At 46.3% G+C, this 22,883-nt stretch overlaps 1 protein-coding gene across 3 annotated transcripts in view; it reads right to left on the bottom strand.

Moving 5' to 3' along the window:
• Positions 1-22,883, bottom strand: part of CD99L2 (CD99 molecule like 2) — an 85,926-nt gene that overhangs the window by 39,252 nt on the left and 23,791 nt on the right. For 2 of the 3 annotated variants that reach the window (XM_084638541.1, XM_084638542.1), the window contains exon 2: positions 1,654-1,719. The exons of the other annotated variant lie outside the window; for it this stretch is intronic. In XM_084638541.1, the coding sequence (XP_084494667.1) occupies positions 1,654-1,719 (66 nt within the window). The remainder of the gene's footprint in view (positions 1-1,653; positions 1,720-22,883) is intronic. 3 annotated transcript variants of the gene reach the window in all.

The raw sequence follows: 22,883 nt of genomic DNA, 5'->3' as shown, positions 1-22,883 counted from the left end.
GCAGCATGATATGGGACATGCCAATGCAACTGAGCCAGTCATGTCACATTGTTTCATCGCAACTGACTTGGAAGGGCGAGGTCATATTTTTACCTGGAATCCTTACAAAGGAAAATAATCTGTGCTTTATGCTGTTCGTTGTGAGATAAGTCTATCTGAATTATCTGGACAGAATTCAGAAGGTTGCAAAGGGGGTTAGGAATAATCAGCCAGGTGCAGAGAAAAATGTGAGGTTGAAGGCAGTATGAATATTTCTGAACACCTCTACTCTGTGAACAAGCAGAATCAGGAAAGGAGAACAGCATATCGTGTGCGCAAAATGCTTCTTCCAGCCATTCATAAATTCTCTACAACAAATGCAGCCACATAGTGTTCATGGGTGAAAAACTGACCAGAATTTGTCCCCAGGCCTATTCTGTGTAACAGAGTACCTGAGAACTGGCTGTGTTAAACAGCTGGGCTCTGCAATGTCACCTAGCCATAATAAATATTAAATAATTAAGTAATTTATACATTCTTTATTATACATCTGGCCACTTACTGTTCAAGGGAAAATCATGGGGCCATGGCAGAAAGGGAGCAGGGTTGCAGCTTCCCACTGCATATGTCAGCTTCAGGAGGGACTGGCCAATCCTCAGGGCAAACCAGGTGTGCAAAGGAGGAAGAGGGCATCTGCACCTGCTGCACATCTGGGTGCTGCAGAACTGGTTGGCTATCCACCCTCCCCAAAACACTTGGCTGTGGCCCCTAACCCGTCTTCTCTCCCAGGTCTCAGGACAGCTATGTACATTTAACAGGGCTGCAGGAACCCATGTGGCACTCATGGAGGGAAGAGGTGAGGGGCTAGTCTCCGTAGTGCTTTGGAGATAAGTGGGAGGATCTCCTAATCCCTGTTGTTTCAGGAAGGGATTAACTAGGAGCTTGCTTTGTGGTTGCAAATAGGGTATTTAGCCATTGAAATGCTCCTGGAATCAACTGTCAAAGCAAAACAATACAGGCAAGAGGGAGAGTCTTGTGAAAGTCTCAACCATGGGGTATGTCTACACACCAATTAAAAATCTGCAGCTGGCCCGAGGGGGCTCTGGCTCATGGGGCTGCCTAATTGCAGTGTAGACATTCAGGCTTGGGCTGCAGCCGGGGCTTGAATATCTACACTGCAATTAAACAGGCCTATGAGCCTGAGTCAGCTGGCCTAGGCCAGCTGCAGGCTTCTAATTGCAGTGTACATGTACCCATGGAGGGCAAGCAGAGAATGGAGAAAGGTAAGAGTCAGAACATCACAATCTCAGAAATAGTGCTCACACCTGCTGGAAGAGAAAAGCATTACACAATGCATTCCAGGCAAATATGGGAATGAATGAATGACCACACAAGTGATTAGGAACACAGAAGCATGTATTCAATACTAATAGGCTGTCAGAATGCTAAATCAATGTGACTTGCTAACCAGCATCACAACATTAAGAAACACGAGGTTAGAAACAAATTTTACAGGAGGAATGTTTATTTTAGCTGTCGACAATTAAGGAAACTGGATCTGACCAGGAAAAGATGACTGGGTCATGTAAGCCCCTCATCTTTTACCTGCGTATAATCCACACAGGTAGTTACACACACAATCGCTATTTGCTTTTTCCTGTAAACTGTACTTACGTCGCTTGGTTGGACTGTCATCAAGTGCATCTGCTAAACTGAAGTCATCAAAATCATCGCCATATCCTAGAGATAAAGAATTGGCATTGGCTTTACTCATTACTCACTGACAATGTAAAACAACTTTCAATACAGCATGGCTGGACTTGTTCCCTTAGATTGCTTTGGTTTTAGAGATTTTTAAATCTGACCCATTACCAACAATGAAGAAGACGACAGCCTTCTCAGAATTCTGTGACTGTGAAATTGCAGAGCAGTCATCTCTGGATTTTCCATTTGTCTGCTCTAATGGATTTGGTATAAATATACATGCTACACTTAAATTTGTCAAGTGGAGCCTACCAATTCATCTCTCTAGTTGCCACTCATCTGTGGATGTACTCACGATTATGTTTGCTAAACATCATAAAAATATTGGAATGGCTTAGATAATGTTTGTGCAAAACACACACACTCTCTCCACTCTGTTCCTAAAGGTACATTCAAATCGTAAAGGTTTTTATATTAAAAAATAAAATTTGCTGTTGTGCCTGCTAAACATACAACTTAACATTCACTCTGTCCAGGCAATATAAATTCTGGACATACCCATATTCAAAGAGTATACCTGACAAACAGAAGGTATATTTATTAAGGATGCCTCACGACATCTTAGCTATCTCCTATCATTTAACATCCCAATGATGCCCCTAAACTATATGCTATTCTAATGTGGTAGGTCCACTAATCCTTCTTTTCTCTGTCTTTTTGCATCACATTAATTACTGTTGACTTAGCCTAGTTCTGAATGCATTTGTCTTGATAAATTCATGCTTTTACATCTCAGAGCATGCTGAGTAATTAATATCCTTTGGGTTTGCTAAGTACTGCAGCACTGCAAGAGAACATTAAAATGGCTTTCCTCTTATTCCTACTGCTAAATGGATTTAGCTGTTGCCACCTGAGCTCCAGCTTGCTTCATGAATAAATTTAAAGCTTTACTGACAAGGACAATAACAATGAAAAGGCACTAGTCCATCAGAAAGCAGGTATCAGCATTTCAGTGAAAAACTTTTGCACACGGTGGTCACAAAGTATTATAACCCATTCAGCTCTGATTTCAGTTATTCACACATCACATCTTGTTTCATCTACCATCTATTTAAATGTAAACGTGGCAAACAAGGGAACGATTTAAATGTAGGGTCTATGGTTTTTAAGTTACTTTGTATTTCTGTACCTTCTAGGGAAGCACTCAAGAGTATTATGCTGCTGCTTGGGCGATTTATTTTTTCTTAGATCGGTCCATAGATGAATTAGAACAGACTATATCCTCCTTTGTTGTATGAGAATGGAGATGTCTATGGTGGAAAGCAAGCCGTGCGAGACAGGCAGGGTGCAATAAGGTATTAGATACAACGCCACAGATGAAGTGGAATCTTATCAACAAATCCTTTTGTTTAGAAAACTGATACCAAGGCCCTCTAGTCTGGGGGAATGGAATACAACCTCAAACTCCAATCCACATCCTTGCTCCCAGCCTACAGTGCTCCTGCTTGTACCGCACCGTCCACTGGATACAGCACATTTCTCCTCTTCCCCTCTCCTCACCCCTCCTCCCCCCGCAAAAAAATATCCTGTGCCTCCTGTGCCCTTCTACCAGTAAAGTCTCTGCAGCGTGAGACAGGAAATGCTCTCACACTCCAAGTAAATGGTACTTCAGCAGTAGAAAGCATCCATTGCTGAACACATCAGGGAACTGAGCAGCTGGAGACTGAGGGCCTAATTCATCAAGGTATACAGACAAATGCCTAACTTCAAGCAGGTGAATATTCCACTGAAGTCTAAGTGTATAAAGTGGTGTATAAAGATGATGCAAACTGAAGACCTTTGAGCATGTGACCTTTAATTCCAGAATGTTAAGGAAGAATAACTAGTCTTCAGAACTAATCTGCCATACTGGGACACAGAATGTGTTACAACTGACAGTATTATTATAGGTGGCAGTATTGGAACCACAATGTTCCCAGGACATTAGAGAGAGAGAAGGTGGGTGAGGTAATATCTTTTATTGGACCAATTTTTGTTGGTGAGAGAGAGAAGCTTTCGAGCCAAATCAAGCTCTTCCTCAGGTCTGGGAAAGGTACTCACAGAGTATGTCTACACTGCAATTAAAAACCCACAGCTGGCCTGTGCCAGCTGATTCAGGCTCAGGCTAAGGGGCTGTTTTAATTGCAGTGTAGATGCTTGGGTTGGAGCCCAGACTCTAGGATGCTGTGAGATGGGAAGGACTCAGAGCTTGAGCTGTAGCCCAAACCCCTACCGTCTACATCTCTATTAAATGGTCCCTTGTCCCAGGAGCCTGAGTCAGCTGACGCGGGCCAGCCATGGGTTTCTACACTCAAAAGGTAAATCAACCCAGCTACATTGCTCAGAGGCGTGAAAAATCCAAACCCCTTAGCAATGTAGTTAAGACGACCTAATCCCTGGTGTAGACAGTGTTAGGTCAACGGAAGAATTCCTCTCGGGGGAGGTGGATTATCTACGCTAATGGGAGAACCCGTCCCATCAGCGTAGGTAGTTTCTACGCTGAAGTGCTACAGCGACACAGCTGCAGCAGTGTTTCAAGTGTCAACAAGCGCTAACACTGTGATTTTTACTGTCTAGCAGTTATCATCCATGAGTACTTTTCATAAAACTATCACTCCGTATCTGACCTCTCAATCCTCATCCTCAAAGGAAACCCGCACAACACCTTCAAAGCACGAGCTTGGAAGCTTCAATAAACAACTTTGCAAGACACTAAAAAGCATGGTCTTAAAGATACTGGATTTATGGTGTATTACAACAATCTGTAACCCACTAACTCTGCTGCAGACACGCCACCCGTTTTTGTTCCATGACTGCAGGGGTGTTAACGGGCCACTTCACCTTGAATGGTTCCTTAGAATGTGTTTTAACTACTTATGCTAAACAATCTATTCCACCTTGTGTTTAGCTGTGACTCTGCATACCTTTCCCAGACCTCGGTAAGAGCTCTGTATAGCTTGAAAGTTTGTCTATTTCACCAACAGAAGTTGGTCCAATGATATTACCTCACCCATCTTATTTTTAGTAATATTATAATAGCATGACGTGTGTGTGTGTGTGTGATCAAGGCTCCAATGTGGTAGGTACTCTACAAACAACACTGCCTGCTCCAGAAAGCTTGCGTTGTAGCTTAATGCAGAGAACATCACCGCCTTGACCTTCTATATCTTTGAGTATTGTATGGATTTGCCTTTCCCATATTGTATGTCTCTCTCTAGCCTCCATTCTGTCTACAGGGGTTCACTTCTTCCCAATGTTGCTACATAATCCTTGATGTCTGTGTTTTAAAGGAAACATACAACAAAGAGGAAAGAAAAAGGTCCATAAAAATCTCCAGAGTGACAAGGGACAAAAATGAAATGCTGCAAACCTCACCCAATGGGACTGCATCATCTTAAGGCTTATCGACATTGGCACTTTACAGCGCTGCAACTTTCTCGCTCAGGGCTGTGAAAAAACACACTCCTGAAGGCAAGCAAGTTTCAGCGCTGTGAAGTGCCAATGTAGATAGTGCACCAGTGCTGGGAGCCACGCCCCTTGTGGAGGTGGTTTTTTTTTACGAGCGCTGGGAGAGTGGCAGCACTTTAATGTTGCCAGTGTAAACTAGCCCTTAGACTCTACTTGAATTCCCTTTTAACACAGCGGCACTTTGTAGTAGGTGCAAAGCTAATTGAAGGCTGGAATATGGTAGCAATACTAACATTCATATTTGTATTCCAAAAGCCTCTCCCTGCCCCTCCTTTTTTTCTTCCCCCCCCCCGTCCCCCCCATTCTCAGTGATTAAATAAATGTTAAGGGCACTGATTCGCTGTACACCAAGGCTGTGTAATTAACAGGTCCCGGCAGGATCTTTTGTTTTTTACATATGATAATGCAGTTGGTGAAATGTGCCATCAGAGGCAAATTGCAGCTCCTCCATCAAACTGTTACAAATACGTGGAAACACAATACCATATGTGTCCAGTTACAGCTTCCTTTTCTTTTAAAGAACATAAAGGGGCCTTACTTCCATGCAATATGCTCAGCTACCCCAGGAATGCCGAGAATAACCAAACTCCTACTGGAAGAAAAACAGCTAAAGCTAAGGAGGCATGATGCACCCTCAGGCACTGAAAACTATTTGAGAAATGTGCATATTTCCACTGAGTCTATTTCACAGCTTTTCCTTTGCAGTGTTGCCAACTCTCATGATTTTGGCATGAGTCTCATGATAATTATTGTTTTCTTTTAAAGCCCCAGCTCCTGGAGTCAAGTGGGTATGTGATGATTTCAGTCTTTGTTCTTAAAGAAAAAGTAAGTGTCTCACCCTCTTGGTTGTGAAGAAAGCTTTAAAATGTGACTCAAGTGCACCCTAAAAGCTCAAAAAGCAGAAGGCAAAAAACACCAAATCTATTAATCTCATGATTTTAAAGCCAATCGAGATTTTTGGTGAGCCTGACTCATGATTTTTTGAACATTTGGGGTTAGCAATACTGACTTTGTCTGTGATTAGGGGAAATTCTCTAGCAGAAAAAGGTGACCAGTCCCCACAAATCTTGTGGCCCTCCTATCTTTGATGCAGTTCAGCTAGTGAATCCTTGGTTAATTATTTTTGATGGCTTTTTACAAACACAAATAGGTCAATGGCCAGGAGGGCTTACAGTCTCAGCTCAGCCAACAAATGTTGGCTTTTCAAATGTCCAAATTTTAGTCTATTCAAGGGCAGTTTAATCTCTGCCTCTTCCTTTACCACCCCTTATTTTACTACAGTATTGTGGCAAAGTGATTGTGATAGACACCGATCCGTATTCCTGGGTGCCGGTAGCACTGGGGACTGTCTCAGGGTGTGTCTACACTGGCAGTTACATCGCCAGCAGTTACATTGCCACTCAGAGAGTGCTGAAGGGAAACTGCGGTTGTGCGTTCACACTGTCAGCTACCTGCGCAACAGTGTGTTCACACTTGTGGCACTTGCAGTGGTATTCAGAGCAGTGCACTTCTGGGCAGCTATCCCACAGAGTATCTCTTCTTCTTCTGCCGCTAAGAGGAAGGGGGTGGGGGTCGTGGGGCATCCTGGGTCCTGTCCCAATGCCCCCTTATGCATTACTATGTATCCCAGTAATCCCTGTGCTTCAGTCTGCATTTGGCGCCGTCTTTCAACAGTTTGTTTACTGCGCACTCTGCCTCTTCAGTCTACAGGAATGGATCCTGTACTGTTGACCAATATGCTGCTCCCTCTCGCTAACGCGTCACGTGTGGCAGTGGAGTTATTCCTTAACCTACAAAGGCAAGAGGAGTTTGACACTGATCTCGTCACGCATACTAGCTACGACACGAGATTGCTTGTGGTATTCACGGAGGTGCTGACCACAGTGGAACACTGCTTTTGGGCTCGGGAAACAAGCACTGAGTGGTGGGATCACATCATCCTGCACGTCTGGGATGACAAGCAGTGGCTGCAGAACTTTCAGATGAGGAAAGCCACATTCATGGAACTGTGTGATGCGCTCACCCCAGCCCTGCGGCGCAAGGACATGAGAATGAGAGCAGCCCTGTCATTGGAGAAGCACGTGGTGATTGCACTGTGGGAGCTGGCTACTCCAGACTGCTACCGATCAGTCACTAATCAGTTGGGAGTGGGAATGTCTACCATTGGACTTGTGTTAACAGAAGTGTGCAGGGCTATTAATTGCATCCTGCTCTGAAAGACAGAGACTCTGGGCAACATGCATGACATTGTTTCCCTAACTGCGGAGGGGCAATAGATGGCACGCATATTCCAATTCTGGCACCAGACAACCTAGCCACTGCGTATATTAATCGGCTGTGATATTTCTCTATGGTTCTCCAGGCACATGTGGATCACCGTGGGCATTTCACAGACATTAATGCAGGCTGGTCCGGAAAGGTGCATGACGCATGCATCTTTCGGAACACTGGCCTGTTCAGGAAGCTGAAAGCAGGGACTTTCTTCCCAGACCAGAAGATCACCCTAGGGGATGTTGACATGCCCATTTTGATCCTGGGAGACCCTGCCTTCTCCTTAATGCCTTGGCTTATGAAGCCATACATGGGGAGCCTTGACAGCAGCAAGGAGCAGTTCAACAAAAGGCTGAGCAAGTGTAGAATGACTGTATGAGTGTGCTTTTGGCCTTTTAAAGGCCCGCTGGTTCTGCCTATATGGGAGGCTGAACCTGGCCAATGACAATATTCCTATGCTTATAGCAGCATGCTGTACGCACCATATTTGTGAAGGGAAGGGTGAAAGCTTCACTGAGGCTTAGTAGCCGGAGGCTAGTGGCACCTTAGAGACTAATCAATTTATTTGAGCATGAGCTTTCGTGAGCTACAGCTCACTTCATCGGATGCATACCGTGGAAACTGCAGTAGACATTATATATACACACACAGACCATGAAACAATACCCCCTCCCGCCCCACTGTCCTGCTGGTAATAGCTTATCTAAAGTGATCATCAGGTTGGGCCATTTCCAGCACAAATCCAGGTTTTCTCAAATTCAGGTTTTGTGCTGGAAATGGCCCAACCTGATCACTTTAGATAAGCTATTACCAGCAGGACAGTGGGGCGGGAGGGGGTATTGTTTCATGGTCTCTGTGTGTATATAATGTCTACTGCAGTTTCCACGGTATGCATCCGATGAAGTGAGCTGTAGCTCACGAAAGCTCATGCTCATATAAATTGGTTAGTCTCTAAGGTGCCACAAGTACTCCTTTTCTTTTTGCAAAGACAGACTAACACGGCTGTTACTCTGATACCCGGAGGCTGAATTTGAACAGCCAGAAACAGGGCTATTGGAGGGGTGCAGCGTGGGGCCATAAGGATCAGGGATGCCTTGAGGCAGCAATTTGAAGCTGAAAGCCACTAATATTTGTTGCTATTCTTGGGAATGCCGTGCTTGTAATGCTAATGCTAGGAGGTGATTGTGATTGGTGCAGACTATACACTGTAAAGGTTTAAGAAAACTGCATGTTGCTTTGCAGGGCTCTGGTGGCTTTCAATTAATGGAATAATATTGCTTTCAAACCAAAACCATTCTTTCATTAAAAAACAACAACCAGAGGAGAGAGAGACACAAAAACTCATCAGAACTGTGGGGGAGGGTCGGGTCCCAGGATGGTTAAAGATTTCTGTATGTCCAGGTATCATATGCCACCTTGTTTTTTGGAATATAGTGCAGAGGGTACTGTACTTCAGCGGGGCTAAACTGCAGAGGGATGGGTGTTGAGTGCAGTGTGTATTGGGAGTCTGCAATGCTGGACTGTGACGGGAGAGGAGTGGAATGCTGCGGGTAGAGAGGGGAGCCAGGAGGTTGATCAGAGTGTGCTGGCGGTGTCTGGGGGGTGCATGGAAAAGAGTTTTGCAACAGCAGCTGCAGGGAAGGGCAGGAACAGAGCTACTCGGTTTGCAGTACTAGAAGCGCCTGGAGCATGTCCGTTTGGTGCTCCATAATGTTCAAGAGTCGCTCCATGTCTTCGTTCTGGCGTGCTGCATTCTTCTTTCAGTTCCTCTTCTTGCTGTCCCACCACTCCTTCAATTCTTGTTTTTCGGCCGCAGAGTGTATCATGACATCACACAGAAAGTCCTCTTCAGCTTTTCATGTCCGCTTCCTAATTCTGCGCAGCCGTTCAGCTGGCGATAACAAAGAGGGAGGCTGGACTCCCAAGGTCATATCTGTGAAGCCAAAATGCAACATTTTACAGAAGCAACACACAGACCACTGAATTAGTGATTTAAAACACAGCCATACGCCTGTCACTAACTGGCTGACCCCAGGCAAGCATTGATCCACAAGACCCCCAAAATGGTGAGTAACCAGGGGCAGGGGAAATCAGTGTTCCAGGACTGTACTGTCCACTGGGTGGCTCTTGGGGAGAGCCAGAACTGTAGGCATGGCCTTATAATCATTACTGTCTCCACATTTTCCCCAGGCTGTGTTCATTATGGAAGATATCTCGCTGCTGAGGGTGAGCAGGTAATCAAGGGAGGGTCTTCTTCAAGACTGCAGCTTCCACTCTGGTCCTTGCCTGTGTGCAGCAACGGTCCCCGGCCCCCGTAGTGACAGCAGAGTGGAACGGGAAATGGGGCGAGAAACCCTTAATGGGGCAAGAAACAAAGAACCTGAGGCAGCAGATTGCCCAGTATCTCCATGAGAGTTTCGTGGAGATCTGAGGCAGATTCCCATGAAGTGAGGGAGTCAATGAACACCCCATTCCGCCGCTCAGACTAGGCATGTGGTGTTACATGCATCACACAAACACAAGCCTGCTTTCTGCAACCCTCCTACCCCCAACAACTCGCTTCAGTGATTCCCAAAATCAAATCCACTTACCAGGGCCTCCTCTCCTCTTTGTGCTTCGCCAAGCTGTGACTGGCTAGCCTTCTCTGGGGTAGAAAAGAGCTCCTGGCTGCACGCATCTCTGACCTCCAAGTTGTCCTCTGCCTCTGGGTCCCCCTCCCTATCCTCGTCCAAGATTTCCTCCTCATGACTCAGCCCACTCTTGACTGGCACGCAAACCAACGAAGTATCCACAGGGGCCATCGCTGTGGGGGCGGGGTCACCACCGCGGATCACGTCCAGCTCTTTGTAGAACCAGCAGCTCGTGGGCGCAGCCCCGGAGCAGCAGTTTTCCTCCTGTGCCTTGTGGTAGGCGTTCCACAGCTTCTTCACTTTGACCCTGCACCGCAGTGTGTCCCAGTCATGGCCCCTTTCTGTCATGCATGGTGAAATCTGTCCAGAGGTATCATAATTCCTATGGCTGGAGCGCAGCTGGGACTGCACAGCCTCCTCTCCCCAAATGTTGCTGAGGTCCAGCAGCTCAGCATTGCTCCAAGCGGGGGAAATCGATCGCGTGGTGCATGGAGCAGGCCTGGTCACCTGGAAAGATGTGCTGAGACCACTGCACGTGTCACCAAGCAAATAGGAAGGGGACTTTCAAAATTCCCAAGGAATTTAAGGGCTCACGGAGTTCAACCGATGACCAGAGAGAGAAGAACAGCCATTGTGGAACACCTCCCAGAGGCCAATTGCAGTGCTCTGATTGACCACGCAGGGCCAGTGCAATGTTGTTTCGCACCGCAGGCGAAACTTCCACCTTGTGCCCGCCCCTCATCCCCCCGAGGCACACCCCCCCCACGGCAGCTCCCCGCCCCAGCTCACCTCTGCTCCGCCTCCTCCTGGAGCACACCACCGCTGCTTCTCCCGCCTCCCAGGCTTGTGGCACCAATCAGCTGTTTGGTGCGCAAGCCTGGGAGGGAGAGAAGCAGAGCAGGGTGGTGCTCAGGGGAAGAGATGGAGTAGAGGTGAGCTGGGGCGGGGAGCGGTTCCCCTGTGTGCCGCCCCCTCCCCGTTACTTGCTGCAGGCGGCCCTCCCCACGCCCCCCTGCCCCAGCTCACCTCCACTCCTCCGCCTAGTTTGCCTAGTGGTTGCACCGGCCCTGTGACTAGGGTGTCTACACTGGCATCGCAACACTGTAGCCCCAGTGCAGAAAGCTGTATGCCTCTCGTCAGGTGGTTTATTTACAGCGCTGCAACTGCACACTAAGTGGCTTTGTAGTCTGTACACCTCAAGAGTTACACCGCAGAAAGCTGTTTTACTGCACAGAAAACTTGCCAGTGTAGACAAGGCCTCAGCATCGGGCTGTACTGGGCACTCCCCAACCCTAGCATTTGCAAAGCTCAGAGTGGCAGGGGCAGAGGGAAACTGCACCTAACATGTAATAACTATGAAGAATGCCCTAGTCTCTGAAATGTCAGGGGAGGGTTTGGGGGGGAAGGGATTTCTTTAAGCAGCTGTTCCACAGCTGAAAATGGTTAGTTAAATCCAAGCCATGTCTGAGTAAGAGCCCCCCTGACCCTGCACAAAGCACCTGGACAATGTCTTTTTAAAAACAACACCTTTATATTTTCCTCGTCATCCTGTTCATTCCGGCTGGGACTTTCAAAGAGGCCTAAGGAAGTGAAGCGTCTGTTGCAGCTCCATGTGTTCTTGCCATGAGAGTTTTATTAGCATCCTCACTGCTCAAGTATTGGTTTCCAGTTAAGTGACCAAATGTTCTGGATATTGTGATTGTTTGGACACGTGCCACACACTCCATTCCCACAGCCAGGTTATCCATCATTGCAGACTGTGGAATGAAAGGAGCGATAGTCAGTGAAGTCCAGGGCAAGCATTTAAACTGTGAAAGTTAACATGCTGCCTCAGCAGGGTAGGGTCAGCCTCCCCAGGAGATCAAAGAACAGAGCATAACTGACTTGAGATGGGAATGTGGATATAAACTCTGACTGGCAAGAACCATCAGCTGAACAATGTTCATACACCTACTCAAGTTTAACTAAAGATCTGCTGCTGCACGCTTCTTGGCTGCTGCCCTAAAGCATTAATATTCTAGTAGAAACATAACCTGGTATTATACCCACCACTGAGTCCCATGCAGTAGTAACAAGCCAATGAACAATCCCACCTTCAGAAAACCCAAACACCGAACACCCAGATGCAAAAAAATACAGCGAATAGAGAAGGTGACCCGGATAGGGAAGAAACAGCCTTTCCAAAAATGCTCCCCACCCCCCATTACAAATAAGTTTCAATTCAGGAAGGTGCTCCAGCACTTTAAACATGCCATTTACACAAACTCCCACCTATGATGGGATTAAACAGCAGGGGAGCTGTGAGCTAGTGCTGCAATCTCCAAAATCTGGAGGGCTAAGTGCCCCATTAATTGGAAGATCTGTAGTAACACTGGGCTGTGTTCGGCTATGTCTACACTACAAAGATAGGTCAACCTACGTTAGGTCTACTTACAGCCACCGCATTAATTACTGCAGTGGCTGATGTCCACACTACCTTTCTTAGGTAGGTGGTGCGTCCACCAGGAGCGCTTCCACCGACCTTGGAGGGGCACCCTCAGCTCCACTGGCAGCTCCCTAACGGGAGCCCAGCTGCCCCACAAACTCCTGGCAGGCTGCTTCCTCCCCCTCTCGCCTCCCCATTCCCCACCAGGAGTGGAGGAAGCTGCCAGCAGCTCCTCACTGCCCACCAGGAGCTGGGCAGCCTTGTCAAAATTTCACAGCTCCAGAGCCTAGTGAAAAGAGGATATCTCCATGTTGGGTGAAATTCACCCAAGGGAGATGGCTGCGTTATGGGTATAAGTGGTACATGAACCCTGCATCAGATCCTGCACTGAAGTGACAAAGAATGAAATCAGGACACTTTTTTGGTTAAAAATCAGGCTATTTTTTCCCCAAGTTTCCATGAGGATTTGGGAAGAGCCGATATATGGAATGTCTTTATTCACTGAAATCTTACCTATGAATTACTGTATTTGGCACAATCCATTTCACAGTGGTTACCCAATGCAAGTCATCAAAGATCACTTTCCAGGGCAACTTAAGCAGAGGAATTCCCTGGGTGTTGGCTAGATTAATAATACATTGCCAGTTAATTAAAGCTGACAACATCTTTGTTTCACCCAAGGAGGATAACAGAGACATATTACAACCTTATGGATCAATACGCAAGCACCTTGTCAATACACTACACACACCTGTGTGCTCACCCTAATAGATAAAAACACTACTCTCATTCTGTTATTAAACAGTAATTAACTTGGCAGTTTCCAGCCAAATGCTCAAAATCCAGCTAACACACACACATGCATATTTTTTACCTTTCCCTGGTATTTAGTGCAGGTAATTTGTACTCAGGAGAATCTGTTCTATGCCTGACTCTAACAGACTCCCTGCTGGCTGCCTCAGCATCTCCATCCACATAATGCAACTGCAGTAATACTTCCACAAATCTGTAAAGTATAAGTTCAGATGAAAGGTGCTACATAAGCACAAAGTATTATTATATTAGAATTTGTTTCTACTCTTCAAGGAACCTTATGATATGTAGTTTTATTCCTAAGTCTTAGAAATGCTTCTGTTGGGGCCTGTCTACACTTACCAGATGATCAACGCTGCAGCAATCGATGCATCAGCGGTCAATTTAGTGAAGACCTGATAAATTGACCGCCTATCACTCTCCTGTCAGGTCCTGAACTCCACCTGATCGAGAAGAGTAAGGGGAGTTGACGGGAGACATTGCATAGAGTGGACCCCGTGGTAGGTAGACCTAAGCTACGTCGATTTGAGTTATACTATTCACGTAACTCAAATTGCATAGCTTAGATCGACTTTTCCCTTTAGTGTAGACAAGGCCTTGAGCACACACTAAATATATTTAAGCTGTTTTTCCTTTAACCATACCCCCGTTGCCCGAATTTTGTTGGTCTAAAATCTAGTTTCTCTTCCAGCTCCCTCCCTCATTGCCATTAATAGAGCTCTGTGCAGGATTCCTGATGCTAGATATTTAGGTTGCTGTCCTGCCAAAAAAAATCCAGGCCTTAGAAGCTGTGCTTGAGTGATGTTCACTGCCAATTTGTTCCTGCTTACAGCAGATTGAAGTCGTGCCCGATGCCTTTCCCCTTCAGGCGCAGTTTTATCATTTGCCGCGTGCCAGTAAAAGAAGGTTTTCCGTTGTGCCTCATCCTGTCCCCATCTAAGTCAATGGGAATACTCCAACTGAAGTCAAGGGAAGCGAAAGTGGCCTTGTTAGTTTTTGCAGACACTTTGTGGCCTGCAGTACTGAAATGGAACAAGACAAATAGGCACTGCTTTGCAGAGTGGCAGAGCAAGGCTTGGAGACAGCCACAGCTATATCCTTTATTGATGTTCAAAGGCTGGTTGAAAGGGGTACAGTCCATTAGGATTTGGGGACAATTTTTATAAATTTTACACAAACCTGGTCTCCACTGATTTTTGTCCTTCTCCTTCCCTTCCCGCACCATACCAGTTCTGGAGTGTGGCTTGGTTACTAATTAATTCCATCAAGGAGATCCTTCAAACAGAACTCTGAAAGTGTTGGTGTCCATTGTATGGAAATGTTTATTCTGCTATTCGGAAGCTGTTTTTGAGCCATGTCCTTTCATCATAATCTCCTTTTTCCAACACCAAGGTTGGGTAGGTCCAACCATGCCGTATTTCTTATGCCATATCAAGGTTTTACCATAAATGGGCACCAGCCTTTACAACTGCAGTTAAATTTAAAAAGCAAAGCCTTAGATTGCAAGCACTGTGGGGCAGGGACCATCTTTCTGCCCACTGTTTGTATAGCACCTAGCACAATGGACTCCTGAGCCATGACTAGGGTGCTGGGGCTGTACTGTAAAACACCTAATAAATGTACAGCATTTAGTACAATGAGGTTCATGACTGGGTCTCCTAGGCACTACCAGGATACTACTACTACGACTAATAAACTACTTAGCACTCAGAGAGCTGGATTTATACACCAGCAGTGGCTCAGCACCTCCTGTTTGTCTATCCAGCAACCCATAACCTCAGTGCTCTCTAAGCAGGCTGACAGCACAGACTACCAGACCACAGAGGCTATTATCTGCCCTTTCACACGCATGTATGGAGTAACACAACAGAGCAGAACAGCTGCTTTAAAGCCGTTGTGGTCAGTCTTTAAATTAAAATTCTATTCTGGATCAAAAAATTCTCCCCCGCAGGAATGAACCATTGAGCCTGCCTGGCCTGGAGAGTCTGCATTTTAGTCACTCCCTTGTTCCAGAGTAACCCGATCGGCTGAATAAAAAGCATTTTAAGAAGAGCCTGAACAGGCATTTCTCCAGTAGTTTGCAATGACTTCTTCCACTCCGACAAATAGGCAAAATGAAAGACATTTTCTACACTGCTATAACAATTACAAAATCAAAGGATGCTGAACTGCAGTATTAACTCTAAAAATTCCAGGACATTTAGAGAGAAAAAGTGGGTGAGGTAGTATCTTTTACTGGACCAACTTCTGTTACTGAAAGAGACACACTTTTGAACAACAGAGCACTGTGTAGCTCGGAAGCTTGTCTCTTTCACCAACAGAAAGTTGGTCCAACACAACTACCGTAACACTGTAAAGGACATTTAGAGTTAAGGTAGCAAATCGAAGCCAACCCTGCTGTTGCAACTTAGTTAGTTTTAAAAAATACAACCAAAAGACATGAGTTAAGTCTGATTTGTCACAGTGTTTCTCTACCAGGGGTATACATACCCCTGGGGGTACACAGAGGTCTTCCAGAAGGTACACCAACTCATTTAGACATTTGTCTAGTTTTAGAACATGCTATATGAAAAGCACTAGCAAAATCAGTACAAACTAAAATTTCATACAGACATCGCCTTGTTTATACTGCTCTTATGCTATATGCTGAAATGTAAGTACAATATTCAAATTGTAATCAATTTTTTAAATAATTATATGGTAAAAATGAGACAGTCAGCAATTTTTCAGTAATAGTGTGCTGTGACACTGGTATTTTTATATGTGATTTTGTAAGCAAGTATTTTTAAGTGAGGTGAAACTTGGGGTACACAAGACAAATCAGGCTCCTGAAAGGGGTACAGTAGTAGTCTGGAAAGGTTGAGAACAACTGCTTTTGGCTTTCAGTGTGGTCTCTGATCTCCCTTGCTTTTCTACAATATTTTTAATCAGAACTCAATGCTCTTTAAAGGTGGAAGCTATTTCGTAGCTAATGCATTCTGTTCTCATTATTTTCAGTAGCAGGAGGCCTCAAACAACCAATTGTCCTACTCAGCTTTTTTTCCCCACAATTATATATATTCTAATTAAGCACTACGATTTGACAAGGGTTGAATTATAGCATTGTAATTCACACCTAGCATATTGTTATGGGACCTATGCTACTAGGCATGAACCGTATTCTGCTATAGCCCAGGCCCTCCCATTTCAGTGACAAAGTTCCTCATCTGCCTTGGTGGGTCCTGCACTTTTTGGTGGATTTGGTCACCTCAGAGGTTCATGGCAGCTCTCAGTTTGGCCGCTTCTGCTAGAGACTCAAACCTGCCGTTCACTCAGCTAACCTCATCACTGGCCAGCATGGGGGAAAATGGAGAACAATTCCACAGTCTCTGTTTTCCCACCTAGTGGGTCAGGGACAGGCCAGATCCCTTTCCAAATTAGACCTTCCCTTCTGGTGTTGCTCACAGATCAGGCCAACTCCTCTTGTGTCAATCAGGAGTTGGGGGGAACCCAGGCCCGCCCTCTACACCAGGTTCCAGCCTAGGGTCATGTGGATAGCAGCTGTCTACATCTCCTGTATCATCTAGGTGACAGCTACAGCTACAACTCCCTGGGCTACTTCCCCATGGCCTCCCCCCAGCACCTTCTTTATCCTCACCACAGGATCTTCCTCCTGATCACACTTGTACTCAGTCCTAGAGCAGCACACCTTCTCACTCTCTGCTCCTTACACACACACTCCACTAACTGATGGGAGGTCCTTTTTAAACCAGGTGTCCTGATTAGCCTGCCTGCCATAATTGATTCTAGTATGTTCTTAATTGGCACCAGGTGTCTTAATTAGCTTGTCTGTCTTAATTGGTTCTAGCAGGTTCCTGACTGCTCTCGCGCAGCCCCTGCTCTGGTCACTCAGGGAACAGAAAACTATTCATCCAGTGGCCAGTATATTTGCCTTCGATCAGACTCCTGTACGCCACTGGGTCTCTCACAATATATAGATATATATAATATGTTCAGCTTCTTTTCAAGGGCTTTGGAATTTAATGCTTATGAAGGTACTAAATTGATGGCCCCAGAGACTGAGAGGTGCCTGCAGAATAGGTACAGAAAATGCAGAAAAAGTGCAAGCTTCCTTGCCTTGCCCACAGGTCAGTCCTCTCAGGGATGGGATGAAAGTTGTTCAGTGTTCTCTATATGGTGCTGCTCCTGCGAATAAATGCATCAGTGCAGACATCTGTGCTATGTGTAGGCACAGATACAGAGGTCCAGCTACCCCTATCTGTTTCCAGGATGGCCTACATCTTTCTGCACTGTTAGCTTCTCTGCGGACACTGCACACCAGGGAGCAAACGGGCAATGGGGACTTACACAATTTGGTCCCTTGTCCAGTAGAGACTGAAGACCAAGGTGAAAAGACCTGGCAATACAACAGTCATCCGAGGAGATGATAACTTCCAGACCTGGCACAGAACTGAACAGGTGATCTTAACATGAAAGACTCTGTATTGTATTACCAACCATTTGGGAGACTGCCAAGCCACTGTTTATAGCAGAACTGTACTAAACTCCACCTGTATCTCTCTGACACACTCTAGGTTCTCCCACTTTCTCAGCAGAGGTAAAACTGCAGCATTCTGCAAGGACCACCCATTACCAAAACATCACTCTTTTCACAGAGTGGGGTTCAAAACATTTACTAAGATATTACTGGTAAACAAGCACCAGCTCTGGCCAAGGCCATAGGCATCAGCGAAGAATTGACAAACTCATAGCTGGAAACCAAACCAGCTCACCTGTATGTTATTTTTATTCAAAATAGGTGTTTGTCTTATAAGAATGTATTCAGTGTTTAGACCGGGGTGGGCAAACTTTTTGGCCCAAGGGCCACATCTGGGTATGGCAATTCTATTGGGGGGGGGGCCATGAATGCTCACAAAATTGGGGTTGGGGTGCAGAAGGGGGTGAGGGCTCTGGCTGCAGGTGTGGGCTCTGGAGTGGGACCAGAAATGAGGAGTTCAGGGTGAGGGAGGGGACTCTGGGCTGGGGCAGGGGGTTGCGGTGAGGGCTCCAGGTGGGGATGTGGGCTTTGGGGTGGGCCTGGGGATGAGGGTGCTCTGGGCTGGAATCGAGGGGTTTGGAGAGTGGGAGGGGGATCAGGGCTGGGGCAGGGGCGCAGGACGGGCTCAGGGGTGCAGGCTCCGGGCAGCGCTTACCTCAAGCAGCTCCTGGAAGAAGCAGCATGTGCTCCCTCTGGCCCCTACACAGAGGCGCCGCCAGGCACCTCTGCGCTCTGCCCCGTCTGTAGGCACTGCCCATGTAGCTCCCATTGGCCGCAGTTCCTAGCCAATGGAAGCTGTGGGGGCAGTGCTTGGGGTGGGGGCAGTGTGCAGAGCCCCCCAGCAGCCCCTAAACGTAGGAGCCGGAGGGGAGACATTCCGCTGCTTCCGAGAGCCCTGCAGCGGGATGGATTAAAGCATCTGGTGGGCCCACCCTGGTTTAGACTCTATGAAATGCTTTTAAGTTGCTGTCTGCATTAATCTACCTTGTACTCAGCGCTATAAGGAAATATGTAAGTTTTCCTTTAAAACTTTGAAAATGTTTGCTCTGAACTTGTGACCCCAGGCACAGGAATTGTCCCCTCGCCCCATTGAGAAGGCCTATCAAGCTCAAACAGGCCATTAAAGACCATCACAATATAAGGGACAGGGCCAGTCACCAATCACACCTTGGAAATGCTACCAGCAAGGGAGCTCCTCTCATGGACTGGAAGGCCAAATGTAAAAGATAAAACGGGGTCACAAGAAGTTTTTTTCATCTCTTTGCTGTTTGAACTCTCACAGGGCCAGAGACACTAAACTAACACAGAAATCCACAGGGTCAACCTGGGTCTACCCTGAAAGACTATTTGAATTTACAGATTACTCCATCTCTGTCACCTTTTGAAACCATGGATGTTAACTTGTTTGTGTGTATGTGTGTGCTTGCTTTCACCTGTAAATAACTCTTATTTTTCTTTTTGCTAGTTAATAAACTTTAGATAGTTTATTACAGGACTAACTATGGGCACTGTCTTTGGTATAAGATCGAGGGTACCAACTGATCTGGGGTAAGTGAGTGATCTCTTGTTACTGGAAGCAACCTGAATATTTTGTGATTTTTTTTTTTCGTTTAAGTGACCATTTATCACTGTCACATTCGTATGGGTGGCATGACAGCCTGGAGAGTCTAAAGGGACTCTCTGTGACTTCGTGGTAAGACTGTGACCCAGGAGTTCATATTTTGTTACTGGGTTGGTGAAATCTAATTATTGAATAGTTTGGGATGTCTGTCCTGCTTTTGACAGTCTGTCCTGAGGGAGGCACGCACAGTTGTGAATTCCAGACAGCGTGACAATTATGAAGTAGATTGTAAGCTTTTGGAGGCAGGGGACATCCTTTTGGGATAAGAGTGTACAGGGCCTAGCACAATGGAGCCCTGATCCATGGACCTCTATGTGCTGTCATAATATGAGTTATAATTAATAAACCCTGGACTACAACTGCCAAATACGTGTAATTTTGTGACATTCCCCTTACTTTTACTGGTGTTTGGAGTTTGCTTACTCATTTGCAAATTTTCAAAATCATGTGTTCAGTACTTCCTGACTTAGTGAGGATCTCTTCATTTGGCCTCTAACTTGTAGGGACATTCCTTTGACGGGATCTCCGCTCTTTGTTCTACCACGTCTAAGAAATATGTTTAGCCTAAGACCATGTTTTACATTCCCAAGGCCCACCTAGTTTTACAGAGTCTGTAACATGGCTGAGTTCCCACATGGGTCTCAGTCCTGTAATCTGATATGTGTAGATGAATCCCTGCACCAGCATAGAGCCCCTTTGACTTCAATGGGCCTCTACATGTGCTCACAGGACAGCCTATGCTGATCTGATTGCAGGGCTGCTGACACAGCCACGTTGCATATGGAGTAACAACCTATCTCGCAGTTTCTAACTGCGCGCCTGCACTGCGTTTGAACTCTGATCATGAGCAAGGCTGTAACATGACAGGCTATAGCTGGCTCTGCTGTACAGAAGGTCACTCTTACCTGTCTAAGAAACTACTGGTGGGATAGCTAGTGTCATGCCTTGCAGGACATCTCTGTGCTGGACAGCAACCCTAACTGGCCGCTTCCCTAGGCACTACCAGCTGTGGTACAGTGGCTGTCAGTGGTCACCCTGGGCTTGAGACAAACACTATCAAAACTTTGGTTTTGTCAGACCCAACCAAGAAAGGATTTATCTGGCTATTTCTCTCTTGCGGTGGAGATACCCCCTGCCCCACTCCTACCCCACAGCAGCAAGCAAGGCACTGGTAGCAAACAACTGTCTCATGTCAGGCCTACCCTCCTTCAGGGAGGATATGGCAGGCAGCAGGCTCTCAAGGATGTAGATATCTCTCCTGCCTCAGGGAGGTGCTAACCAGCAGCAGTCTCTCAAGCAGTTCCTGGCCTCAGCGAGACCTCTCGCAGAGAGCTGGTGGTCTGCTCTCCTTCCCGGTCAACCCCTAACCTGAGCTGTGCTCTCCCCTTTAACCTCTCCCTCCAAGCCTGACACCTTCTGCAAGGGAACTGGGGGGGGGGGGGGCACTGTAGCTTGTTAACTCACTCCTGGGCTCCTCCCCCAGGGGGGGTTTACCTCATCACGCTGCCCAAACATTCCTGGGTGTAGGCCAGACCACAGCTTGCAGTGCAGAGGTGTGGCGAAGCTGAGGGCTTGTCTATGCTGGGAAACTCTATTCCAGAGTAAAAATCACTTTGTTCTGCAATGATTAGTGCGCTATAAAGCAGAATAATTATTCCAGAAAACCTTATTCCAAATAGTTATCCCAGCCAGCTTCTCCGCATAGCTCAGCACTGACAAGCTGATCCTGGGATGGGACGCAGAGGAGAGGAGCATGTCCGAGCCTGATAACATTTAACAGGTTCTATCTGGGCTTTTAGCCTATGGATTCTCCTCCCATATACCAGAGCTTGATGACAGCCACATACACACAGGTGAGCTCAATCCTATAATAATATAGCTATTGTATTTAGGGATGATCTTTCAACACAGTAACATGGGAAGTGTGCATGGGGGACACCTACATTCAGGAAAGCGTTGAAGGAATCAAACTTTTCAAAACATTTTTATGGTCTTCACTTCACTTGAAGTTTTCCAAATGGAGATTTGAAATGCATCTCCATTTTAAAAGCCAGAAATAAACGTGGTTTGCTTTTCCTTTTGAATTCTGGTGGATCGGCCTAATCTCAAAGAGCTGCCAAGGAAATGCAGTCCCTTAGATATAAACTACAAGCTCTTGTAACCTTTTCTAGCATTGCAGTCTTAGAGTCAGCAGCATTTTCCATTCAAATATAAATCAATAGCTGGCGGAGGAATTAATTTTTGCCCTTAGCCCCTTATGAATATATTGACCTAGTGGAGAGGGATGTATCCAATGAGTTAGATATAGGCCTGATTCTGCTCCCAATAAAATCACTGCAGGTCTTAACCATTGATGTAAATAAGAGACAGGAGGGGCCCATAGTCTATGGAATGGTACGTGCTGGGTAGAATGTGAGCTAAATCGTCTCAGATTCACGTGGCAAACTGGGATGAGTAGAACTGCCACAAAATAGAGCTGAGTAGTCGCTTTAAGGCAGGTTTCACTGTATCCAGGGAACTGGAAAAAACTGATTGTCTAGTGTAGCTGGGTCTTTAACTGGAGGACTAACACAATTGTACTGGAAACCTCGGGGTGATTTTGAGGTAGTCACTTAAGAGGGAGGTGGTGAGGAGGTGATGCCTGCTAGATGTGTCCTAAAGGCTTCAACATTTCCTCCCAATCCGCAAATCATCTGCCATATTGTGAGGATACTACTATGAGAAGTTATCCCCAGAAGGCTCCCAGGCACACCCTTCTTTGCACCTTCCTCTTCAAACTATTTGGGGTAGAACTGGAGAAGACCAGAGCCAAATATGTTTCTTACCTACACTGGTGTAAATCCAGACTAATCAAGGCAGTTACTCCAGATTTACACCCACATAAGAGAAAGGAGACCATTTCCAGAGGAATCTGCTTCTTCTCCAGAAAGAGATTAATTTTAAAAACTTTAGCACCAGATTAATGTGGTTTAAGAGCCTCTGACTATTTAGGGCCAAATATTCCAATCCACTAAATTTACTCTGTGCTGCTCACGTGAAGCAAAGCAGATTTAGACTGGGCAGAAAGGGACAGCAGAAAATTCCACCTGTGCAGGGGAGATATGTTGGTGGAAAGCTGGAGAAGGTTGCGAAGCTTCCCACCTCTTGTTTCTTGTAGGGGAAAGGGGCGTGCTGGAGAGAAAACATGATGCAGCAGAGCTCCTCTACATCCAATTTGCCACTGGCATAAGGTTACAGAAGGATCAGACACCAGCAGCAGCTCAGATCTGCAGTGAGGCTGGGAGGTGTGTGGTCAGGGCATCACTGTTGGCTCCTGGACAGCTCCCTCCACCCCATCAGGGAGACTAATCCAACTCCCCACCTTGGGGTGGCGGGGGCTGTACTCCTTCGCACTGC

Source organism: Lepidochelys olivacea (assembly GCF_965140295.1).
Source record: "Lepidochelys olivacea isolate rLepOli2 genome assembly, chromosome: 9".
NCBI classification, from domain to species: domain Eukaryota; kingdom Metazoa; phylum Chordata; order Testudines; family Cheloniidae; genus Lepidochelys; species Lepidochelys olivacea.
Note: the sequence above shows the minus strand (reverse complement) of the source record. Positions and strands in the feature narration are given on the sequence as shown.